Genomic DNA, 26,086 nt, shown 5'->3' with positions numbered 1-26,086 from the left:
TAGGTTGTTTTTAAGGGTCAGTTCAAGCTGTCAACATTTCAGAAATGCGCTTCCCAACTTAATTTAAATAAATTAACCTAATAAGAGATGATCATCTTAAATATCAAGAGAAATAGCAACCTCCAATCTCCTCCTGTCCACAATTAATGATTTATTCAGGTTTAGCAAATAAATCACAAATACTGGGGGAAAAAAGCAATTGTTCTTAAAAATACAGGGTGTTAATAATAGCATGCTTGCATGGTATTGGTTTATTATTGTCACCTGTACCGAGGTACAGTGAAAAGCTTGTCTTACAAACCGATCGTACAGGTCAATTCATTACACAGTGCAGTTACATTGAGTCAATACAGAGTGCATTGATGTAATACATGTAAAAACAATAACAGAGCTGCTGGACACCTATTAAGAACTCTAACTCAAAATGAACAAATTCAGTGCACAAAAGGGGTTTCCAAGATTGGTATCCAATTTTCAGTGCCTGTGTTCAGTTTTTTTTTGAAAAGGTAAAATGGGCATTCAATATCACCACAGCAGTCATCTGGCCCTATGCACATCTCTGGAGCATCTGGACAATAAAGACACCTACGTTAGACTGTTGTTCTTTGACTACAGCTCCGCCCTCAATACTATAATTCCAAACAAACTCATCACCAAACTCCAAGACCTGCAAGCCAACACCACCCTCTGCAAGTGGATCCTTGACTACTGACCAACAGACCACAATCAGTAAGGATATGCCATGATAATTCTCAACACTGGTGCCCCACAAGGCTGCGTCCTCAGCCCCCTACTGTACTCCACTCCCCATACACTCACGACTGTGTGGCCAGATTCTGCTCTAACTCCATCCAAAGTTTGCAGATGATACCACCATAGTGGGCCATATCTCAAATAATGAGTTGGAGTACAGGAAGGAGATAGAGATCTTAGTAACATGGTGTCATGACAACAACCTTTCCCTCAATGTCATCAAAAGAGCTGATCATTAACTTCAGGAAGGAGGGTGGTACATGTGCTCCTGTTTACATCAACGGTAGTGAGGTCGAGGTTTGAGAACTTCAAGTTCCAAGGAGTAAGCATCACCAATAGCCTGTCCTGGTCCAAGAAAGCTCACCAACACCTCTACTTCCTCAGGAGGCTAAAGGAATTTGGCATGTCCCCATCGACCCTCTTCAATTTTTAATCGATGTACCATAGAATGTATCCTATGCAGATGCACTATGGCTTGGTACGGCAACTGCTCTGCCCGTGACCGCAAGAAACTGCAGAGAGTTTCCAGTTTACCAGGATGTTGCTTGGATTAGACATTATTAGCAATAAGGAGGGGTTGGACAAACTTCAATTGCTTTCTCTGGTGCACGAGAAGATAATGGGTGACCTGATCAGTATATAAAATTATGAGAGGAATAGATAGGGTAGCTAGTCTTTTGTCTTGGAAATGTCAGATACTAGAGGGCATAGATTTAAGGCGAGAGGCGGAAAATTTAAAGGAGATTTACGAGGCAGTGGAAGCAGATATGATAGCAACATTTAAAAGGCTTTTAGGCAGGCACACAAACAGGCAGGAAATTGAGGGATACAAGACAAATGTGCATGCAGATGGGATTAGTTTAAATTAGCATCGGAGTCTGCAGAGACATTGTGGGCTGAAGGACCTGTTCTTCCTACTATTCTAAAATTTTGGTTGTACCTCATCTAGAATACGGTGTCCTATTTTAGTCCCATTAGAAGTATGGGCCCCTCTAGCATCTGTGGAATTAGTTCATATGCAGCCACTGGGTAGCTGCCAGTTTCAAAAAGATTTTCCCATAATCAGTTTACAGAGCTGGGTTTGTTAATCTAGAAAATATAGTCTCGAGGGAGATTTAGTCAATAGCTTTCAAATAATAATAAAAAATGAAACTGTTCATATGGATAGATTGTGCTTGGGCAGATGTACATAACATCATGTACATGTCAGCAGATGAACCTTTTTGCAATGACTAGTCCTTGGAATAGATTTCTGGCTCATGCAAGGACCACAGATTTCTGCAAGAGTTCAAAAGAGAGACAAGGCCATTTTTTTTTGCTTCAAAAGATTTGGGCTCAAGACTTTTTTTCAAGCTTCCCAAGGTGTAATGTTTTTGCTGCCGAGTGGAGTTCACTACCTTCAGTCCCTCTCAGCTTCATTCCATTCCCAGTCCTATAATAAAGTTTAAAATCAAAAATGTTTAACGTATAACTGATTTTCAGCAAGGGATTACACACCAATTTATACATTAAGCTACTGGCATGATGGGGTGGGAGGAAGAAGAAGAGGGAGAAATCTTCCTTCTGTCCCCAGATTGTTGAGAAACTGATGATATGTACTAATTTTGCACTTACAACTGAAAACAAATGTAAAAACTACAAAATGACATTTGATTACGCAAGGTCTGAAGCAAGAATAGATTGCATTGCCTTGAAGCAAGTAGTTTCAATACATGAAGAGCCATATGTATCAAGAATTCATTTGCGAACATTTGGATGCACCTCAGGCAAGGCTTCCTCCCTGGTCCTTTACACTAAGCAGTTGTCTACAGCTCCCAGGGAATCCAGACTGCAGTGTGCCTTGTCAGAAGGGACAAAGGCTGTGACTATACACACCAGCTTCAAGTAAAGCTCCACAAAATGCTGACAAACAGACCAAAGCCCCAACAGCTCTTTTAAGAGCCACCTAAAAAACTGGCACCATGGCACAGCTAGAGGAGTTGCCACTTACTAGCCCTAGCATCCATGATTTAATTTTGAGCACCAATGCTGTCTGTTTGGAACTTGCACATCTGTCTGCCAGCTTGGGTTTCTTATGGGTGTTCCAACTGCCTCCCTCAGCCCACTGTAAATTGTCCAAAGTTCATAGGAGAATGGTAGAATCTGGAAGGGATGGGGAAGAGTGGAGGTGTAGCAAAAGGGGTTTGATGGGAATGCAAGGTAAATAAAGTGGGATTAGTGCATTAGTGTCGAGGGTGTTTGATGGTTGTGTGAATTCAGTGAGCTGAAGGGCCTGTTTCCAGTGCCATATAACTCTGACAATGTGTTATGATACAAAGCATGACATTTTAATAGATGTGAATATTTATATTTAAAAAATCCCAGTCTTGGGTCTGGTTTCTTAGTAAACCAAGAAACAGTTATATATGAATGATTCCAAAAATACAGTAAATTAAGATAATCCAAAGTTTCCTAGTTATACAAAGCCTAGACAGTAAATGATGATTAAATAGTTTTGATCTGTAACAAAAGAGCCACCATTTCCTAGGCTTAAATGAAACAAATCATTCTTAACTTAGCATTGGACTTTGAATGGGAAAAATAATTGTCTCATACTTAACAAACAAACCAGACATGTTTACAATAACTCTGAGATTAAACTAATTTTGGAATAATGAATCTGTTAAGTTGTTTGAAGTTAACACGAGACAAAAAATGAAAGGGAAAACATTAATAACACTATCTTATTCCACATGTCATCTTTCATTGATGTTGAATTCCTTTCAATGAAGGTGACAGATCAGTCCAGATTTTTCCCATTCACATCACCAACCAGTGACTGCAACAGGATTTAGACAGGAAATGCAAGGCATCTTCACTGATTTCTTTCACACAGTTACAACATTTATCGAGTGAGGTAGCTACCTACAAGCTGCAAAAACAAACTGCAAAGCAGTATTCAACTTCCAAGCATTGCAAATGTTCATTACCAGATTTCCACAACTTTGATGAAATCACAAGAAATTTACATTCAAATTAATGATAAAGCAGCATTAACATAGCAGTGTTAATTATTTTTTTTGATCAGTCTTTTATTTCAGAAATAACTGGTTCTTATTTAACCATTTGCAGAAATACTTTCTCTGTATATGTTATCCCGAGGAGAGTCACATGCAGCAACATTATTCAAGAGAACTTGAAGTAAGTGAGTACAACTAGAAACAAATGCAACATAAACAGTGAATGCACGACAAGCTGTATACACATTATCTGAATGAAAATTAGGCAGCAAATAGCTGCAGGCAAACTAAACTTCAGTAGAGATGTTACTGATTATAGAATGGCTATGCCATTAATCCACTGACTATACAGTAGAGTTTCTTGGGAGATATTAAATATGTGCCTTATAACCACAGAGAATGTTTCTGTATCAAAGTTGTGTCAGCATTGATTTTAGTCTATAAGGTTACTGTAACCTTTAGACAGATTAAACCAAAAATATCTTTCCTCCTTTTTCAAAGCAGAATAGGGACTTCTCTTATTCAACATTAACAGGAACGTGAAGCAAGTTGCTGATCTCACCTCACAACTTGTGCCTTTGATCTGGATATCAGATTTGTGTACATGCACACTGACTAGAATAATACAATAAAAGGCAAAAAAGTTTTGGTTTGCAATTCAGAAGTTATAGAATGCATTGGATAATCTCGCACATCAAGAAATTTTATATAACCTTTATATATTACAAACTGAATTTCATTGGTGGATGCTGGGTACAAATACAAGAAACAGTCAACTGTGTACAATTTTTCAATGGCAACAAGTGATACTAAGTAGGATGTGGAAATTTATTAAATATTGTTCCTCGTGTTCCAATTATATTTAATATGAACTGGTCCTTCAAAACCAAAGGACCCATTTTAAAGAAATAAGTTGACTTTCTAAAAGTCAAAGCAAAGCTAACAATTAAAAAAGCTAAAAAAAATCTGCACCATAATTTCTGCCAATATGCAGTGAAGTACTGAAACTGAAAGCACCTCTCCAAGTATAATTACATGATCCACTATCCAGTGCAGAATAAAAACTATATTTGGCCTGACCCAAGAATCTGTTGAATGTACAGTCTACATTCTAACTATATACAGGAAAAATCAAAACATCTACATGTAAACCTAAATTGTTCAGGACAAAGTAAACACAGTAACAGAAGTCATAAAAACCTTCATACATGACAATTAATGAACAAAATGTTCATTTTATGTCTGCAATCCTGTTGCATTTTCCATGGTCCTGGCTCCTAGTGACCTTACAATACATGCAAAAGCCTTCATTTATTTTTGTTACGTTATTAATTCAATGTATTCTTTTCCATTTGTATTGTGTTAAATTTTTAGGAAGTAGCCAGAGCCAGTTGATATGGTTTCTTCACTCAGATTTCTTCATATTTTTGACTTCAGCATCACAGTAGAATTTGTATTCCTGAATACGTGCATAGTAGGTCTCAAGTTCAAATTTCATGGGCGGAAAAAAAGTACATTAAAATGAAATAGTGGGACAACATTACAAAACTGTTCCACATGTATCGGCTACAGAATTTAGCACAAAAAAGTGTTTATTCTAATAATTTCAATCCATTATGGAAAATCTCTGGGATGATTCACAGGCATGCTTATTACAATCAATTTGTTAACCTTTTCATTCATAATTTTAGTGAATGTTGTAAAGTGGTTGTGTACACAAAAGGAAATGTGTGTCAAGAATCATTAAAAAAGCAAAATAATAATTTGAAAGATTTTCAGAGAGGTTGGTTACAATGAATCAGAAGATAAGACAGGTCACAAGCCTGGAATGCAACTGTTACCAAAAAGAAATTAGCAAAAATGTGTGGATGGACTAGTGAACAGATGGAGTGAAAAACTGGATAACGAGCATTACAAGTGTCAGATTTACACAATCTTCACTAGGAAGTACCAGGCAAGGCACCATTGGAAGGACAACACACTAAGACAAGTCTCTGAAAAGAATATCTTATTCTAATCTGGTCGAAATATTGGTGTCTTCGGTAAAAACTCTATTAAGATGACCTGGAAAGGAAACAATTAAAAACAAAATGAGTAAAAAATTGTACACTTTTCTTAATAGTTCCACTTTAACATCACTTTTAAGATAAATGCTCATTGCTCCTCCGCAAAAAGTCCCAGAAATGGAGATATGTTCTTTATCTTGAAGATCATGGACTAAAATACACTCATCTCCACAGAAAACAGCCAGTAATATCCACCTCGCAGGTTAGCTCATTTCCAACTTCTGTGCTGTGCTGTGCAATGCAACATGCAAGTCAAATAAGCTGGACCTCCCATTCTGCCATTGGACACACCATGAATCCCAGGGCAGAGTAATAATAAGTTTCTTGCAGTTTAAAGAATGCAACTTCTCTCATTTTTAAAAAAACATTTAAACCTATTCAAACTATTTTTTTTTAAACATGGTTCTTATTTCCAGAAGCACTTCAAAGCCCTCCCACAGCTGCAAAAGGCTACCGGAGATAAAGAATCCGCTACCTCAGAGCTTGTTGCCACCCATGGCCCACTCTGCTATGCGGAAGAGCCAAAGAAGCAAGACCTCAAGTTCGGTTAGAACTGCAGAATTGGAAATTATAATGCAATCACGGGAATTTATGTGGGCTATGTGATTAACAATGGCCATCAGATTTTAATAACTATGCAACATCACTTAGAGGATTGGTGAGTTACCTCTATTCAAAAGGGGTTAAACTAACTATAAATCATTCATTTTACATTTATAATAGACAAAAGTCTAGAGAGACTCAATTAACATTTAAAATGCACAAAAGCTAATTTTAGGAAACAAGCTAGTAGGAATTTGTAAAACAAAGTACGCTGAGCAAGAAATGTTATAGCCATTTAGGGTAAATAGCAAAACAAAAGCATTATGGAACAACTCCCAAGTTTCTCAATCCGATTTTATTTGTGGGGATGAGATCTACTAAATATTCAAACAGTAATGTTTATTGTTGTATAAATAGGGAAAGAATATTTCCACTGTCCAGACATACAGTAACTACAGTGAATAACTTTCACTCAAAAAAAAATTAAGGGATAGATTCAGAGAGGTTTTGTTAATGCAGCAAGTTGTTGGAATTTGAAATGTAACCCCATATGGTGCAAGTGCAGTGTCTGATGACTTAAGGATAAAGGGAAGAAATATTTGAAGAAAAAATTAAAGCAGATTGGAAAAAGCAAGAAAGTGGAACTTTGGGGGGGGGAGGGGAGAGAAGCAGGGAGGGGTGTGGTCAGTATAGCAGTCATAGTCTAGAAGATCTTCTTTACCGAAAAACTGAGTCTTGAACCTCACCATTGTTGCCCTTCCAACAACCAATTCACATTTGCAGACCAACTCCTGCCTTCTTTCCAAACTGCCTCAAGATGCACTGTTATTTTAAAATCATTACATGAATGTAAGTTTTTATTACTGAGCTTTTAGCAGACTGTACATGTCCAGAAAAAATGGGTTTGTACAACATTCAGTTAGCTGGCAGCAGCTACTTGGCTCAATGCATCTGTTTAGATGGGGTAAAAAACAAAGCAGAACAAAGTTAGCACTTGTTGACAAAGCTAGAGCTGCTGGTGGTAGGTGGGCTCTAAGCAGAATGTACTTTCACAGAAGAAAAAATAAACCAGTTTCTTTCTTTAATGATGGCAGCAAAATTATGGGTTTTACGTTTTCTATTAGGCAATATGCAAATGATTTTCATCTTTGTAGGTAGAAGCCAGAGATAGAAACGTATAGGTAATTCTAAAGTTAATACGGAAAGGTAGAACTATCTATTACTTTGTATCAGAAGGGATACAAGAAACTCTTGAGTTGCAATGATGGAAACAGTTCTGTCAGCAAAGAATACATCTTGATTCAAATTTTTTTCAACTGTCTGTCATCTAGAGATAGGAAGAAGATGCTATCTGAAAATAAAAAAAACCTTCAACAACTCACTCAGGTCCTCCAGCTTTTGCATTACAAAAAGCTCTTCACGTGCCTTTCACATTCTCTTAAATCAACATGTTTGATAATAATTACTGATGCTACAAATAATCTATAGTAACCAATTCAGCAAAAGGATGCTGTTCCACACAAAAAAACTTTATGAAAGGCCTTTGTTATCTTGTAGACCTCAGTTGCAAATAAGGTTTTGAATAAGGTTAACGACAAGAAAAGTGATGGGAAAAACTGCCGATTAAATAAGGCACCAAGTAGAAATTAACTAAGATTTTCAATTTCCACAAGGAAAGAGTTGTGAAGTTGTAATTTGCAAGTGAAACTGAGACTAAGCTTTAGTTTTCACAATTTAAAACACCAAAGAAGTGATATTACAAGAGACATGAGAAAATCTCCAAAATTATTTTGATTTTAAAACTTCATGTTCAAACTAAAAAAGCAACTCAGTAAAAGTTAGGATAGAATGAAAAATTGTGTGCCACACCTTTTCCTTGAGGAAAATGGTCACATGTTTGACCTTGTAACTGCATACAATGGGGACACTGCAATTCATAGACAAACACAGATCACTTTGGCTTTACTTTTATTTAATCTTAATTTAAACAGCACAGTATGTGGACTGGACAATATCCTTTAAATTCCAATCATTTCTCTGCAGTAGTTAATAAGTTCTCCCTAATCAGTTCTTCAATTCTGTCAACCCCTGCTACGAGTCTTCCTGCATCACACCAGGAGCATTATAAAAGAACATACTCAGCATGCAATTGATATCATGTAATGTGCCTTTTCATACGAGGACTGAGAGAGTGGGGTATAACAACAACTTGTATTTATGTGGCACCTTAACACAGCAAAATATTCTCGTGATGTACCTTGAGATATTATCAAACAAAATTTGACACCAAGCCACAATGACATCCCAAAGTTCAGTCAAAGAGAGAGGATTTAAAGAACATCTCAAAAGAGAGAAGTGGAGAGATATTGGGAAGTCCCAGAGCTTAGAGTCTTGGTAACTGCAGACATGATCATGAATGGCAGATTGATCAAATTTAGGGATGTTCAAGAAGCCAGAAGTAAAGGAGAATGTGTTTTGCTGAGTTATAGCACAGAAGGAAGTTACAGGTATTGAGAGGGCAATGCATTGAGAGATTTCAAAACAAAGGTTGAAAACGTTGGAGACACTGCTTAACTGGAGGCCAATCCAAATCAAAAAGCATTGGAATGGTGGGTGAACAAGTTTTGCTAAGAGCTGTGGCACCAGAATTTTGGAAGATTTCAAATTCCTGTCAGGGGTAGCCAGAAGCAAGTTGGAATTGTAAGGTTCAGAGTTAACAACGGCATTGATGAAGGTGATAGAGCAAACGATGAGAGCGCGGGAGAGAGAGAGAGAGGGAGAGAGAGAGAGAGGGAGAGAGAGAGAGAGGGAGAGAGAGAGAGAGGGAGAGAGAGAGAGAGGGAGAGAGAGAGAGAGAGAGAGAGAGAGAGAGAGAGAGAGAGATGGACTTGCATGATGTTATTTAGGCAGAATTAGGTAATCTAAGTGATGGTGAAGAAAAATCACAAGCCTTATGTGAATTGAATAATACAAAAGAATTTAGTGCAACATTGTGGAAGTCAGTTTTGTTTTTACTTAACTTCTCTATGATATGATGTACCACAGGCTTTATTGACTATGCTACAATAATTCTATGTAGAGCTCTGAGCTTACAAACACAAGTTTCAGAAAAACTATTCAAGGAACAGCCCAGTGCTTTATAGACACTCAACCAGATTAATTGAATCGGCTTTCTTTGAGTTTTCAAAGCAAACAGAGAAATGAAACTTTGCTTTAGCTTTTGGATTTACTTTATATGATGATGCATGTATTCGTTCTATTTTTGTTTTACCTAATCACTGAGCACAACATTCATTTTAACGGGTTCTCCTGGAGTACACAATTTATCCATTGAGTATTGTTCAAGCTGTTGCTAATTTCTTTTTCTGTGCTTTCTCACGTGTGTGCAAGAAAAAGATAACCTTATTTTCTAAAATTAAACTGGAACAGGTTAAAGGATTTTGTGATGAACTCAAAGATTCTTCTCTTTAGAAACACAGTAACCCTTCAATACATCACAGTTAATTCATTCTGGCAATTAATTTATTTTCAGAACACAGTGCAAGCCTTGTTTTCAGGTCATTCATAACTTTATAAATCTGCCTTGCACGTGAATACGTGCATCTGTGGACCGTAATAAATTTTTCCACTCAAGCGACTAAGTAGCCTGACACCTATCTGATTAATAACTGCTAAAAGAATAAGATCAGAAGCAAAATAAATGATCATTTAATAGAGAAAGTAACAAAACAGCCCTTTAACTTACATATTCCATCATGTTATTGGTTTCACATTTCCTTTTGCTCAGTCTCCAGTGCAAGCACAGCTGGAAAAGAAATAGAGAAAAGAAAGAAAAATGACTTCCATTTTATTCCTGCATCCAGACAAACCCATTTATCCATCTTTCATATTTTTCTACCAACAAAAGCATCTGTTTCCATACTGTGCAATTCAGACCCCAATGGTCTGAACCCCATGCTAAAGTTGCTCCCTGCGGCACTCACCTTGTGGTATAACCTATTGTTTTCCCATTCTAATAACTTCTCGATCGATCTTCGTGTCTGGAAGACAAATGAGGTAGAATTTTACTCTTGACTGACTTCTGAAAAACTTTGTAGTGCAGCTGCCTGTGTGAATGGAAAATACAGAGGTGTGGGGACAGTGACTGAATACAGGGTGGTCCTATAGCACAGGCTGTGTGCGCTGTCAAAGCACCTTTTAGTGTTAAACAGCAACTAAAAATAGTTCTTTCTTCCACACCCTTCTACTTTTCCACCAACAAGTTTTTAAGGGGTTTTTAGTTGTGATAAAGGAGAAAGTTATTATTAAGTAACAAATTTCTACATCACAGTAGTTACTAAAAGACACCCAATAATCATGCATGCAATGCCAAACAATATTAAATGCAGATTACGATCACAAACAACTTGTAAAATTAATTCATACAATACACAGTGCAAAAATCTATATTGCCAGAATATTAGACTTCTAATATGCATGATTTTTTAATGCTGTATTGTGAGATAATGCTGTATCTCAATTGTGGATCAAATCAAAAATTGAATTTTATATTTTTAAAAATAATGTGGCACATTGAAGGATGTATACTAAAATGGAAAAAAGGAATGAGCCACAAGGTTAAAAAAAACATAATTACAATTAGCTTTCATTAATAAAGTTAATTTCTTGTTCCAGCAAATCACAAAGCATGGCTAATTTGATTTTATACAAAAAGTTTAAAAACTAGATTACTTCTTGAAGCTTGTCAAAATATATAACTATGGGTCCTAAAGTTCTGTTTACTTCAGTGCAGAGAAGTAAAGCCAATGGACTATGAAATTTGTATTTATTATCATTTCTCAAAACAAACCCATTTATTTGGTGTTCATTCATCCGGTTTAATTGTGGCAAGTGAAAAGAATGCATCTTCTTCAGTGGTGCCCAAGTCCATCAGAGCTAAGACGAGAAACTAGTGCTCACGCTTTGTTTGAACCAAAGTTACAACATAACACTGGAAATATTGCTTCTAATAGAGCAGGAGTGACAAAAGAATCCCTACTGACTATCCCTTTTCATATCACTAACGTATCTATATATCAACAGGAATTGGACTCAGAGAGGAGAGAAAAATTGTTCTTTTTAAAAAGGAAGGGGGAAGGGTAAATAAGTGATGATGCCAGGTGTCAAAATAAGCTTCTATAGCTGCAGGTGCAGAAAAGCCATTAAACATTGCCCTGCAGTTCAACTGCACCACTGATGCAGCTGCTGCTCAGAAACCAAAATGTATCATTGTTTAAAAGGATGTCAGAAAACAAAAACAGGTAAGAGTTATACATTTGGTCTTTCCTGTTCTGACTTATAACTGAAGCTGCAGAGGATTAATTACAAAAAAAAATTGCAACCATTACTTATACAACTAGATCGCATATATTCTCATGGAAATCTGTGAGGAGCAACCTTCCCTTAAAGCTAAATTTTGGTCAATCCAGAAAAGTACCCATTCCTGCTCATTATGGTAAGAGTCAAACTTGAGGCATTAATGGCAGGAAACAAACTAGTTTTGAAAGCTGCATTTAAATATATTATTTGTATTTTTTTATTCCTGATTTGTGAAGCCACTTTTGATATGCAACTTTAACAACATAATAAATGATACCAATGCAACAAGGCCTTTGTTTTTAAATGTATTGTTAATAATTTGATTCCACGACTTGACCATAAGATACAAGACTCTTTACTAATTATTAGTTTCACTAAATGCAATTGAACATGGGGTAAAATATTCAACATCTGCAACAGCAGAACATTTAACAAACAATCTAAATTATTTTTTGTACACATTACTAAAAATGTTTTTACGCAAGAAAACTAATGTAAGTAGGTTCTCAAGTTTCTCTCTTTTACAGAACGTTTAAAAACTGAATCTATTACTAAGAACTCTGGGGGTGGGTAATCAACATTAGACTTCAGAATTTGACAACCATCTTGAATTTGAAATACCAGTTAATGCAGGAGGTTTATTTTCATGACTACAGTATAGAAAAATACAGATTACTACGGTTTTTACTTTTGCTACATGTAGTGTTTGGTAGATCAATAGTGGTTCAGGTGTAGAAAGATTTTCTGAAAACAAAACTATCCTTGGGGAATGTTTAATTCCCTATTTAACCACCCCATCAGATGCCCAGCTGTAGACTTTTCAGTTTCTAAACTGCTGAATGATCTGTACTTATTTCTAGTACCTGCCAGCTATACAAACAAACTATAACCAAAGAGCAAAAGATACACCCATATTTTAAAGCAAAAATCTAGTATGACATATTTCAAACCTGAACTTTTCAAATGTTCCCAGTACAATTTGTAATTATAATAGCACATGTATTTTCAGATTTCCAGATCAACCACAGCTATTTTGACATTGCTGTTTTTCAAAGCCTGACCACTCTTACATGCAAATAATATAGCAGTTTATGGTCACACTTTTAATTTTGGTTGCAAGTCAATGTGGAAAAAAATAAGTTTGTGGAGTGTAATTAACATTCACTTCAGTCATTTTGGCCCTTGTCTAGCCCCCAAAGCTTTGTTAAAAGTTACCATTCTGAAGGCTGAAGGGAAATCGATTTGATTCTAATGGTACCATGAAAAGAACATGATCTAACTGCTTTCAGCCCTCCGTAAATCTGTACTTGGTCTTTATCACAATGCTACCCCAATTTAAAAAGCACTGAATGTCTCGTCAATGACTTTGTGAAACAGACAAGGAGCGGACATAAAAATTCCAATAGTTGTTTAAGCAGCAAAGTTCATTTGCATCACAGCGAATTTGAAAAGGCCTGACCTCTCAAACCGCCTCTCAGGTCTATGAAGTTGTAGCCTTGACAAGCTTGCATTGACAGAGCTCATTGACTCTGAAAGGCTACTTTATCAATGGAAAAAGACGGTACTACGTTCTTCTACTTCAAACTGGCATCTGCCTGCCCACCCGCTGCTGATTTGAAGGTGACACTAATACAAAACTACAGATTTTACTCTCCAACATCCCTTTAGTGCAGACATTAAGTGCAGGATATACTTCATTTCTGTTTTTTTTTCCCAATGCTGGCTGGCTGCATTCTGCAATGGTTGTACTTCTTAACAAAAGTACCAATGGAACTATTGGGTGCGATCACATTATAGGCTAGAACAAAAACTTTGAACACAAGCTGGAAGACTGCTCAGCCTTGTTAACAGAAGCTGTACAAATCACAAATTTCAATGTCAAGCCCTCATAAAAAGGAAGTTTCACAAATTAAGCTCTTGTTTCCAGCAAAGCTGCCAACACCTATTAAACTAAAAGTTTAAACTAAAGGTAAAATGTTACGAGTTTACTAATCAATTACCTGCAAGAACATTTTTTTTTAAACTAACAGTAAATTTCAATGCAGTGTTGCATTTCTCAAATTACAAACAAGATAACAATATTTTTTGAAAGTAAATATACTTCTCTACTACTCAGCTTTAACATTTTCTCCCCCCCCCCCCCCCCAAAACATACATTTTTTGGAGGCAAACAGTTAAACCTTCAAAAGCCCCTGACACTTTGATTGAGTTATAAGAGAGCACAAGACAGGAGTATAGTTCTGGTATCATGTGCAGTTCTGTTCACTGCATTACTGAAAGGACGTGAATGCTTTGGAGAGTGCAGAAGAGGTTCACCAGGATGTTGCCTGATTAGACACTATTAGCTGTAAGGAGAGGTTGGACAAACTTGGATTGTTTTCTCTGGAGCATGAGAGGCTGAGGGATGACCTGATTGCAGTTTATAAAATTATGAGAGGCATAGATCAGGTAGATAGCCAGAGTCTTTTCCCCCAAGGGTGGAAATGTAAAATACTAGAGGGCATAGCTTTAAGGTAAGAGAGGGGAAGTTTAAAGGAGATTTACAAGACAAGTTTTTTTTTCTGCACAGAGATTGGTAGGTACCTGGAACATGCTCCCGGGGAAGTGGTGGAAGCAGACGTGACAGCAACATTAAGAGGAATTCAGGGAATGCAGGGATATTGACCACGTGCAGGCAGATGGGATTAGTTTGGACTGTCATCGTGGTTGGCAAAGACATAATTGGCTGAAGAGCCTGTTTCTCTGCTGTATTGTTGCATGTTCAAAAACCATCACCTCAGATTCCTATATATCCTTGCTTCTGAGAGTGATTAGGAACAGGGGAAAATTATTTATTCCTCTGCTTGCGTGGCTGCGATCAGCTAACTCTGCATTAAGGATTTACTGCTCTCCAAGTTTCAGCTCTTCATTTGATAAATTCAGTGATGGATCAAGGAAGCTAAAGCAGTCTCTGAAACAAAGCATTAAGCCTAAACTGGGTGTTCAAGGATCTGTGTTTAGAGAATGCTGTTGAGAAATCATCAGTTCTAATTGCATAAACATTTTCATGTGACTGGCAGGGGGTTCCCAGGTTATGCATGGATTCAATATTTTGTTTGCATCAATTTCCAAACTGAGGGAAACAAGAAGTTCGAGACACTTGGATTTTTATATATATATACACACACACACACACACACACACACACACACACACACACACACACACACACACACACACACACACACACACACACACACACACAGAGTCATCTGAGATACTGATGGGGAAGCAGGAAGAAAAAGGGGAAAACTACAAGGAATTATATTTTCAATCCTCTCAGATTTAGACTTCCTGTTTCAGAGAAAACAAAAATCTCACTTAAAACGTTGTAACTATGGTGCAATGCTCAGGCAACTCATTTGACAAAATGAAATTTCCAGCATCTACAATTTTTTTTTTGATTTGGGTCAAAATTAGAGGGATATTCTTATGGCTTTGTACATTAGAGAGTAGTTACAATATCTGATGGGATTTATCCAGTGTGTGGTGTGCACAATTTTCAACTAATGTTGAAATTCATCATACAAAATGAATACACAAATTTCTAATAATCAAGTGGACATGACTCACTGTCAAGAATCTGAAGTCAGGAAATTACCAACTCGTTGACCTAGAAGCATCAGCCCAGAATTTGCAATTTGCCTGCACCTACTACTAACCCAAGAAATTAAGGATGACACTTACCTTTTTCACATCCCCCATTTAGAATTTGCTTCAAAGTTTAACAACTCCAAGTTTAATGGCAAGGCTGTGCATGGCAGCACAGCTTTTGCATGTAGATCCCCTCACAAAGGGGTATCCAGAACAAAGTCTGCCTAGAAAACCAACAACAATAGCCAACTAAATCACCCTCTGATTTAGCCAGCTGTCAACACTGCCAAAACACTGAATGTTTGGCATTCAGGACATTAAAAAAACTATTACAAATTAATCAAACTTAAAAACTAAAACATTTAATTATTAAGAATTCAAAAATCTAAAAGTACTTAACATTTACCCTCATTCCTCTCACATTTTTACTCATCCACTGGAATCAATGAATGAGATCATCCCTTTATTATGTCTAACCTGCTGCAGGTACGAGTCTAGTGTTGGATTGTAGCTGAACATATCATGTTCAGGACTTAGGCACTCGGAACTACAAATCTACCACTCATTTGGAAAAATATTGAGTTTTGTGTAGAATTGCAAGTGCTTCCTTGCAAAATCCATCCTGTTGTTTTCTCATGTTGGTATTAGTCATCTTAAGCACCATTTTTCTCCTGCCCCCACAACCCAGCCATCTTGCAACTTAGTAATGAAAAGATCTATCATATACAAATGCTCAGCAGACAACTTAGAGAATATTTTGTTCCTTTATTAAACATCGAGAGCTTACGTTTATGTTTGCTTTATTAAGTCACTGGAGGGAAGCGTGTGCAGTTCTGGTCATGACACAATAGGAAGGGTGTGACAACTCTGGTGAGAGTGCAGAGGATATTCACCAGGACATTGCCTCAATTGGAGGACTTTAGTTATGGGGACAAATAGGATAGGCTGAAGTTGTTTCCCCTGGAGTGAAGAGGCAGAGGAGTGACCCAAAAGATGCAAGAAAGATTATGAAAGGAATGGACAGGTAAGATAGTCAAAAGCTTTTTCCCCACACTAGGGGTATCAAAAATGAGAGGGTTAGTTTTAAGGTGAGAGGCAGATTTAAAGGGGATCTTAGAGGAGTAAGATTTTTTTTAAAAAACATTGAGTGGTTGATATCTGGAACATGCTGCCAGAGCTGAGGGAGAATCAGATACAATTACTACATTTAAGGGGAATTTAAACAGCCACTTACATGGGCAAGGCATAGAGAAGGGAGTCCTAATGCAGGCAAATAAGATTAGTGTAGATGAGCAAAAAGGTTGGCCTGGATGTGGTGGGCTGAAGGGCCCTGTTTCTCTACTGCACTGTTACTCTGTGATTACATAATGCAAGAGGAAGGAATACACTGACATCACGATTTTGGCACAACTGCATTAAATTGGGTTAAATACAGGATAAAGCAAAGGTCTAACGGATTCAACTATGTCAAATTAATGTTACAATTAACTTTAATAACATCTCTTTATATGTGTTTGGTTTTGAGTTAAAAGACAAGTAAGTCTTTGAGAGGATATACCTGTAGCTGAAGATCAATGCCAGATTGATACTTTATGATTTCAATTTATGTTATTTCATATTCAGCTCAAAGGAGAAATGTTCCTTGATTGGAAACTATAAAGACCAATGGAAATTAATCCGGGCAGTTAATGTGAGCTAATATTTCTTCAAACATGTTATACAATATACAAAAATTAGCGTAAACAAAGTAATCACACTGTTAATTGCTTTAACCAATCCCCAGTCTTTGAGCTTAGAAAAGGTTCAAGTCTGCACCTGAAAGTACTAAAAACAAAGAAGATAATGTGCATAAACTGCTCTATATGTCCTCTGAGAAACTATGAGCTGAAAGGCATCTCAGTCTCCAATAATGCATCTTCTTTACAACCTGACAGGTGACAAAAAAAGCACTTACACGTGCAGCCTAATTAATCAGAACACTTGACATCTTAGTGATTTACAGTGAGAAGCAGGTGAAAAGTACAAAACAAAATAGGAAACGTTTGGTTTCTAGTCAATGAAGGGGAATGTCACTAAATCACAGCCAATCTAAGTGGCATGTTGAATATGAAAAAGAATCACCAGACCCAAAAGGAACTCCTAAAGCTATTAAAGATTACCTTTAGAACAGATGTTTAAATTAGACCATTGCTCTAGAATAATGATACATAGAAAGGAAAATTTACCATCAATAAGGTTTAGACTGAATGAATTTTGTCTTGCAAAGTTTTTGATTACATGGTTCTCTGAAGCTTGTTACCCAGCTATAATTTTTTGTTATTTGGCAAAACAACAAGTTCTAAACCCTAATTTGCTGTCACATTAAAAACCAGGATGTTTAGCAGCATGGCATAAACTTAAAACATATCCAAGTTTCCTTTGAAAAGTCTATATTGCACTTTATTGCATATTTAAATACAATGCAATTTCATCTCAACACCTGTCCCACAGAACTTAAGGTTGTTAAGGCAACATAAAGGAAATTTGTCTTCATTAACCAAGGTGTAGAATGCAAGAGCAGAGAGTTTATGGTACAATAATATAAAATCTTTAGTTTAACCACAGTTGGAATATCGCATGCAAATCTGGTTACCATTCTACAGAGTGTTGTGATTGCATTGGAGGGTATAGATTCACCAGGGTGTTGCCCAGGATGGAGTATTTCAGCTATGAGGAGACCCCAGATTGGCTGGGTTTGTTTTCTGTCGAGCAGTGAAGGCTGAAGTGGGACTCAACTGAGGTATCTGAAATTATGGGGCATACATAGGTAGATAGTGAAGATGTTTCCCCTTTGCAAGGGTATCCATACCTAGAGGTGTAGCTATGGAATCTGCATGGGTCCAAACTATGCCTACCTCTGACAGAAGTGTGGAACAGTCTTACTCAGGCTGCCTCCCTCACCACTGCTTCCAGTACATTGATGGCTATATTAGTGCCACTTCCTACTCTTTGGCAGAATTTGAAAGTTCCACTGTATTTGCTGCTAATTTCCACCAGGGCCTTTTGCTTCATCAACTCCTCCACCACTATTTTAGCAGATTAGTGATCAACATCCATTACAAGGCCAGACTCCCATAGTTACCTCCTCTCCTTCTGAACAGACTCCATGCCATTCTCCTAGTTTCTCACTCCATCATATCTGTTCTGATGACACCATAATCCATAAGTGCTTCTGAAATGTCTTTTCATTTCGTTAACTATAGTTTTCACTCCACCATTGTTGACCGGATTCTCGACTGTGCCTATTCCATTTCTCACTTGTCTTCGCCCCCTCTCCTCCCACCTAAAGCAAGAATAGTTTTCCCTGGTTCTCACCTTCCATCCCACAAGTCTACACATCCTGTAATTTCCATCACCTTCAACTTGACCTTACCACCCATAACTCATCATCTCCTTCTTTCTTGGCACTTGGAAGAAACCATTTTCTCTGATTCCCTGATTCATTCTTTCATTGCTACCAGCACCCCACCTCCCCTCGTAAGCACAAGAGACACAATAACTGTACTTTTACCTCTTTTCCACCATCCAAGGACCCAGGCTTCAACAACTGGCAAGCCATGCCTCCAGTTTTGTCAGCTGAAAAAGTTGGGAATTTCATTTACTGGTTTTTAAAAAACCATTGAAGAAAAGTAAATAGCGAAAAATTAAAACAAGAAAAATTAACTAGAATGCTCCAAAGCATAAAATTAATTTAAGTATCAGAAATCATTACAAAACAGGAATTTCCTTTTGTTTCCTATCTGCAGTCCAACAATCCTTATTGAAATCAATAGGTTCTCAGACCTTGTAACTTGTCCAACCTGGCGCAGGACCCATCAGATGATTCACCAGCATTAATACTAGGGAACCTCAGCTAGTTAGACTTTGGCTATAGGATTCTGTGTGCAGTTCAGCAGCAGAGCAAATCAATAGATTTGACTTTCCAAATCTGACCATGAGTTCTGGACTTTGTTTGACAATGCGTGTGTTGAAATCCTGAACTTCCTTAAATCTAGAGAGGTAAATGCCAGTGGTACCAGCAAGAAGTTGGCATCACAGTTGCTTTCTTTAGCAATGTAAAGTCTACTAAAATAAGGGTGCCTGAAAGAGTGCAGAACTAGCACTTCAACTCGTTTTGCAGCATGAACTGAAGGGAACACTATCATAATTCCTCAAAGAATGTGTTTTCATTATTGAGTTATGCCAGAAGGTGAATTATTTCAGCCCAGAGATGTGAAAGTGACAAAGATAAGCAATCTGCACACACTCCCAGGACTACTTAAAAAGCAGTAACGATCAATCAATAGCTGAAATGGGGAATTGTATGTGGAGAGTTAAATGAAAAGCAACTGCTCTCTGCCAAATAAAACATATCACGCATTGGTTCTATATTCATCATGTCATAATTCATTAAGAAATCACTTTTATAGGAATTAACTAGTATTACTTCAGTTAAAATAAATGTTCGTTCAGTCCAAATAAATGTATGTCTTTCTAAATAAAGAAAACATTGACACTGTATTGTGAAGTATTGTCTATGAACACATCATAAAATCAGAACATTCATCATACTTTCAGAAGGAAACAAGAGAAACTGGAACAGACTCTTAGATTCAACTTAGTTAAATAATATTTTTGGGCTTGAGTCATTCGACTGAGTTGTGTGTGTCTGGAAGGGATGACTGACATGAAGAACAGGCTCCAAATATCCATGTCTCTTCTACAAAGAAACTGGTTGGCAATAACAAACATTCAACACCCTCTCTCAGCCGACAGCAAACTCTGTCACCTATTTGCTCAGCCTCCATCCCATCACAGACAATTTTCTTTGTTCTCTCCAAACCTCTCCACTTCTCTACAATCTAAAACATGCTTGTTTTCTAGGCCTTCCAAATTCTGATGAAAGGTATTTGACCCAAACATTAACTGTTTCCTTCTCTATAGTTGCTGGCTGATCTCCTGACCATTTAGAGTATTTTCCGCTTTTATTTCAGATTTCCAGCATCTGCAGTTTTTTTTTTTGAGTCTTTTGAGTGACGTTTTCAAATCCAAATATACAATATCCACGGATATTCTCTTTTTACGAGTCGGTTGGATAAGCAATTAACGTGAAAAAGTTCATTTCTAAAATAAAAGTAATAGCAATATATTTTCTGAGAGGTTTTCCGTTTCCTGCCAGGGAAATCCTATTGGGAACCCTGCCAAGTTTCACTATTCAGTAGAACATGGCCCATTCCAATTGTTACTGGAGACTGGTTTCAAGTCCTTTAGTGCTTTTAAATCACAAGAAGTTTTTTTTTCCATTGTATTGAAAGAAATCTAAACTCCTTCCCTCTACAAATCTCTTCAAAGTGTGGATTAGTCAGAGCTCAGTCTGTGGGATCAGGGACTACAGTTAGAGCAACACTGGTATGGTTAGAGCAGTGGTACATACTATTTTTTGCAGGGAGGATCAGGTTTACAATTCAAACTTTGAAGGCACCTCACAAAAAAGCTTTAAGTTTTAACCACACATAGCCAAATAATGATATCTAAAGCCATGTTTAAAATACACAAATGCCATAATTCTTACCTCTCCCTAGTCACGTCAACTCATTGTCCCCTCGCTGCTCCACTTAAACCTTTAATGCTGTTTTCCACCTTGCCAGAACTGTAACCATCAGTACTGTACCAGAGCATTTGTAAACTTGAGACATGTATCTATCATTTCTGTACTTATTTCATAATGACCCATGCCCACCAGCACAGCACCCTTGGGTCTAGAGCTGGATGTTGACCTGGATCTGGACTCATGCCCAGATTATCAAATCAAACCACATATGGCCCATGGGTTCCCAACAGCAGGTGGGTCAGGTCTCTAGTCTCCGGCCAGTTGGGATCTGGCTCTGGGTTGACCCTACGGCCCTACACCTGATGTTAAAAGAGCATTAGGGGTGCAGGCAGACGGAAGTAGACCTTTTGGAGGATGGTGGGGCTGGAACAAAAAAAAGAAACCGGTCTAATTTGGATCTTTAGCCACAGCCTCTGAGGCATTCTTCCTGGTGCCGAGGTGTTTCCCCTAATGACATCACCGATGGCTCTTTAAGGAATTGGAGCCTTTTTGGGAACAGAAATTGGGTTGCAAAACTCTAGGAGTGGTTGTCACTAGGAAGAAATGCACATCATCTCCAAGACAGAAGATGGGATAACTGAGGCCAACCATGGAGAATTATAGGATTCAACATGAAGGAGAAAAAATTACTTTTGAAAGGAAGGTGAAAATATTGTAAATAGTGTTACAAGAACTACAAATGAAATTTACAAGCACTCTATGCCACATGCAGGATCTTGGGATATTCTGACATATTCCTAAGAGCATCACATATTTGTGCGAATAGTTTGATACCAACTATTCTCTTGCATGTGGCTGCAGTAAAAAAAAGCATCTCATAACAAAGGTTGCATTTAACAGTATTGACACAATTTAATTTACCATGTTACAATTTCCTAGCTAAGTGGATATATCTCAGGAATAAGTCAATGTCACTATGATTGTTAGCCTACTAACTAAAGTGTCAATTTTCATGCTAATGCTATAAAAGCATTTCCAGACACTGTTTATTGCATTATTTTTTTGTTGTTCCCAGTCTTTTCAATGGCTGGATACGAATTAAATCAAATGTGTGAATAATCCTATGCTATTCTCAAGCTGGCTCTTCTTGTTCAAAAGTTAATTGACAGCCAAATAAAACTGGTCATTAATTATGGTCAATACATTCTGTCAAGAAGGTTACATTTTACATAAAGAGAGCATTCAGAACTTTAGAAATAGATAGAAACAACTGAATTGAATTTCTTTTTCAAGGACTCAGTTATCTGGTTGAAAGACTAATTATACATGGTGAACAATGTAATTTAAAACAAGGAATGTTCCATACATCATGAAGTTTTACTAGAGTGTATATTCACATGTGCACATTTATTTGGTTATTCAAATAATCAGTGCATTATTTTAAATGGAAAGAATATTTCTATAGAGGACTACATTCTGTATAAGCTTCCTCTTCCATTTATGTCACATTCACACAAATAAAATTTTCTAAATGAAGAATGTTATTTACAATGGAATACTGGACCCATTGACCAACTTATGTTGTCCAATAAAGGCCCCTGCACAAAATTAACTATGTTCTTAGCCTTTCTCATAGATATCACCACTTCACTGGTGCTGGGCAGGCAGGCTAAGTATTAAGATTTGGGATTCAGAGCAGCATGCTGGCCAGCACAGCAAGTGCAGGCCATTAACAAAGGTAATCAGTGACTCCTATGTGCATTGACATCATACGGTCTCTCTCATCACCTCTTGGATGCAATGCAAGCTGCTGTCACCCTCTGTTTAGCTGCATGCGTCATCCCAACCTGAAGGTTGCTCTTCAGTAAAGGGCTTAATGATGGTCGCTGGCCAGCCTGCCTACCCTCAAAAGGCAGATGTTCCACATTGCCTCTGTGGTTCACTCCACATCATGCCATGTGGTGAAGAAATTACTTTAACCACATCATTGCTGCAGGAGTGCCAGCAGAGGGCCGAGTCCTCTTCCAGGCTCCCAGGACAGCTGTGCAGTAAGTAATGGTTCACTCAATTTTCCTAGCATAGCAGTGTGGTCAGTAACACATCTCTATGTATATGGCTGTAATCACTACTTTTTAGCACTGATTCCATTAGCACTAGCATTCTTGGGAATTCAGACTGAGTGTCAATATACTGGAAACTCAAATGCAGTACTTTGAGCTACTGAATCCTTACTGAGAATTTCTTCAAAATTGAACCCAATTGAATCCTATGGCTGTGACAAAGATCAGTTCGCATGACAGAGTACATATCTAATGGACAATTGATTTTTAATTCCTGAAGGGAGAGGTGGTTGTGGTCAGGGATGATATTAAAACTTTAAAGTTTGTGACCCAACTCCAAACAAGCCACTTCTGGATTTAACCTAGAGAGGCAGGCAGCCCACCTGCCCATTCAAGAGGACAGCTAAACTCCAGATCTCAGGTCATGGCATCAGTTAAAAGGGAAAAGAATGAAAATAAGTGCCTTTTATAAAATTGCTTGTGGGTTGGAGTAGCACGTGTACTTCACCCTTGCTGCTGTGGCCACTATGCTCCCCACCCTCCCCAACACAAATCATACCTGTTTAATTCAGATAACCCGCTACACAGAGACCAAAGGGGTCCATCTGAAACTCTGCCTCTCACCCAGTGAAGGCAACAAATCCTTTGAAAGATTTTCCCCACACATCCAAGCTATTTTTAAAGGAAACCAATTATTTTACATTAAACTATTTTTAATACATTGTCTGATTTTATAAATTTAAAGTACACAATCCCAGAAGAAAATCTGATACTTATCATTTGCAAACACTGTAACCTGAATTTACTATCGATTGCAAACCATGACTATCATATATTTGATTACTTAGATGAATGACAGGAACAGTATGCTGAACTATCACAATACTGATACTCAAACTTAAAACTCCAAGCTCCATATCACAAAGATTATGTATTAGTATAGCTATACATTTCAATCTACAATTAATAAACTCCAGGATAAAAGCTTGTGTACTAAACCATTTGCTTTTGTGATGATACCTAAATGACAGCTTAAAGTAGTTTAAAAGGTATTTAGAATGTTTTTTTTAATACTGGAATTTGGATATTCAGATATCTTTAACCGAAAAGATTTTAGACAGCAATCTACATAATTTAAAAGAGTGTCTCTGCAAATCAATTTCAATCCTTTCTTCATTCTGAAAATCATTTGAATTTAACACCATACTCTGGATTCCACGATTTCCAAAACAGATTAGAATTTACTTCAAGTTACAGAAGAATTTAAAAACTTTTGATAGCACATGTAAACTTCTAATTACCAATGATTTATAAGTGATCCTTTCAAGAAATGTATAAAAGTCCTTTTGATTGTGGACAATGAGAAAAATGATTTTGTGATCACCAATTACAGTTATAAACTATGTCCTTCAAAAATCCTATTTTTAAATTGTGCAGTGAAAGTGTGCTCGTGTGGAATTAGTTTAGGTAGCCTTAGCTTTCCACTTCATAAAACACCATTTAATTTGGCAATAAATGGGACAAATTGAGAATTTCTTAAAGGAAAGATAACTGAGGAAAATGTCACATTGGTGAGAGTAGAGGTGTTCGTTATTGTTGGGATGAGACATTTTGTTAAAATAGTGAAGGAAGCTTTGTTCTGTACTTTATAATGCTGTAACCAGAAAGGTAGTACATGACGCTGACTGACAAACATCAGTTAACATTCTTCACCCAAACTGAATTTTGTGCTGAACTGGCCTAAAGGCATCTTAAAGACGAAGAAAACTTACTCTTTTGCTGAGACAGATAACTGGCCACATGCTGCAGCCCAAAGTACAACAACAGCACAAGCAGCCACATAGTAGCCATCGCACATTGACGGGAAGATTCTTCTTTAAACAGCCATTAATGCGACCAATGCTGGCTTTGAATTCCTCTGGTGCAACCTGTTGAAGCAAAAAAGTTTAAAATTATAGATCAATTCAAAAATTTTCCCAAGATAGCATTTGTTACATTATACAGAAGCAAAATATTATGGAAACTGAAAATCTAAAACCAATGTTGGAAAAACTCAAGAGATCAGGCAGCAAACCAGAGAGAAAAACTTTACATTTGAGTTAAGTGATCTTCACTTATCACTGCAGATAGTTAGTGAATTAAAAAGTAGCAAGGAAAAAGAAAGGAAGGGAAAGTGAGGAGTGGAGAATAGAACAAAAAGATTAGTAAATGGGGATTGTAGGAGCATTAAATAACAAATTATGTTGCAAAGCAGAAGAAAATGGCAATGGAACAAGATCAAAATGCCTTCATAAAGTGTAAATGAAAATAGCAGAATTATTTACAATAGCTGCTAACCAAATAAAGGGTGGATGGTTATGATCTAAAATTCATGACCATAATGTTGAGTCTGAAAGGCTGAATGAAGATAGGTGCTGATCCTCAAACTTATGTAGACATACAGTGCAACATATTCAAAGGCAAAGACACAGAAATCAGATTAGGGAATTAAAATGACAGACAACTGGAAGCTTAGTGGTCACAACGGGTCCTGTGAATCAATCACCAAATTTGCATTTGGTGTCTCAACACAGAAACTATAAGCTGCAAGCAAAGTATGTTATATTTTAAATAGCAAATCACTGTTTCAGTCATGAAGCACATATAGGGCCTTAGACCATGGTAAGGTAAGAGGTAAATGGGCAGGTGCTGTATTTCCTGCAGGAGATAGGGATAACTGTGGCAAGGATCAAGGTACAGTGGACGAAAGACCCACATGGAAAGCGATAGGAAGGATAGATGAGTTGTAGTGGCTTCAGGCTAGAAGTGGTAGAAATAATGGAGAATAATTCAGTGTGGAGACTGATGGGGTAGAAGGTTCTGGCACTGAAAGGAAAAGGCAAGAAGTGCAGCCAAGGGTCCTGTCTACTGCAACAGAGAGAGAGAAAAAAAAAATCACAGATTGAGTAAAAATATGAAAAGTGGCTCATTGAAATAGAGGATTTGGAAAAAGTTAGAGAATGGTATACAATCCTTACAGGAAACAGATGGAAGTGTAGCCACAGTCAATGAAGGAGTCTGCAGTTATATTGAAATATTGGTCAAAAGCCATCCAGCAACAGCTGT

General features: G+C 37.3%; 1 protein-coding gene across 1 annotated transcript in view; it reads right to left on the bottom strand.

Annotated features, from left to right (window-relative positions):
• Window positions 1–233: 233 nt before the first annotated feature.
• The window catches only part of LOC127587382 (cysteine-rich hydrophobic domain-containing protein 2), a 49,305-nt gene continuing 23,452 nt past the window's right edge, over window positions 234–26,086 (bottom strand). Inside the window, exons 3-6 of the mRNA XM_052045681.1 lie at window positions 24,754–24,909; window positions 10,345–10,401; window positions 10,107–10,166; window positions 234–5,816 (exon numbers count right to left, since the gene is read on the bottom strand). Of these exons, the coding sequence (XP_051901641.1) occupies window positions 5,766–5,816; window positions 10,107–10,166; window positions 10,345–10,401; window positions 24,754–24,909 (324 nt within the window). The 3' untranslated portion in view covers window positions 234–5,765. The remainder of the gene's footprint in view (window positions 5,817–10,106; window positions 10,167–10,344; window positions 10,402–24,753; window positions 24,910–26,086) is intronic.

Source organism: Pristis pectinata, chromosome 2 (genome assembly GCF_009764475.1).
Source record: "Pristis pectinata isolate sPriPec2 chromosome 2, sPriPec2.1.pri, whole genome shotgun sequence".
Classification (NCBI taxonomy): Eukaryota; Metazoa; Chordata; class Chondrichthyes; order Rhinopristiformes; family Pristidae; genus Pristis; species Pristis pectinata.
The sequence above is the reverse complement of the archived record's forward strand: the minus strand, read 5'-3'. Positions and strand labels throughout refer to the sequence as shown.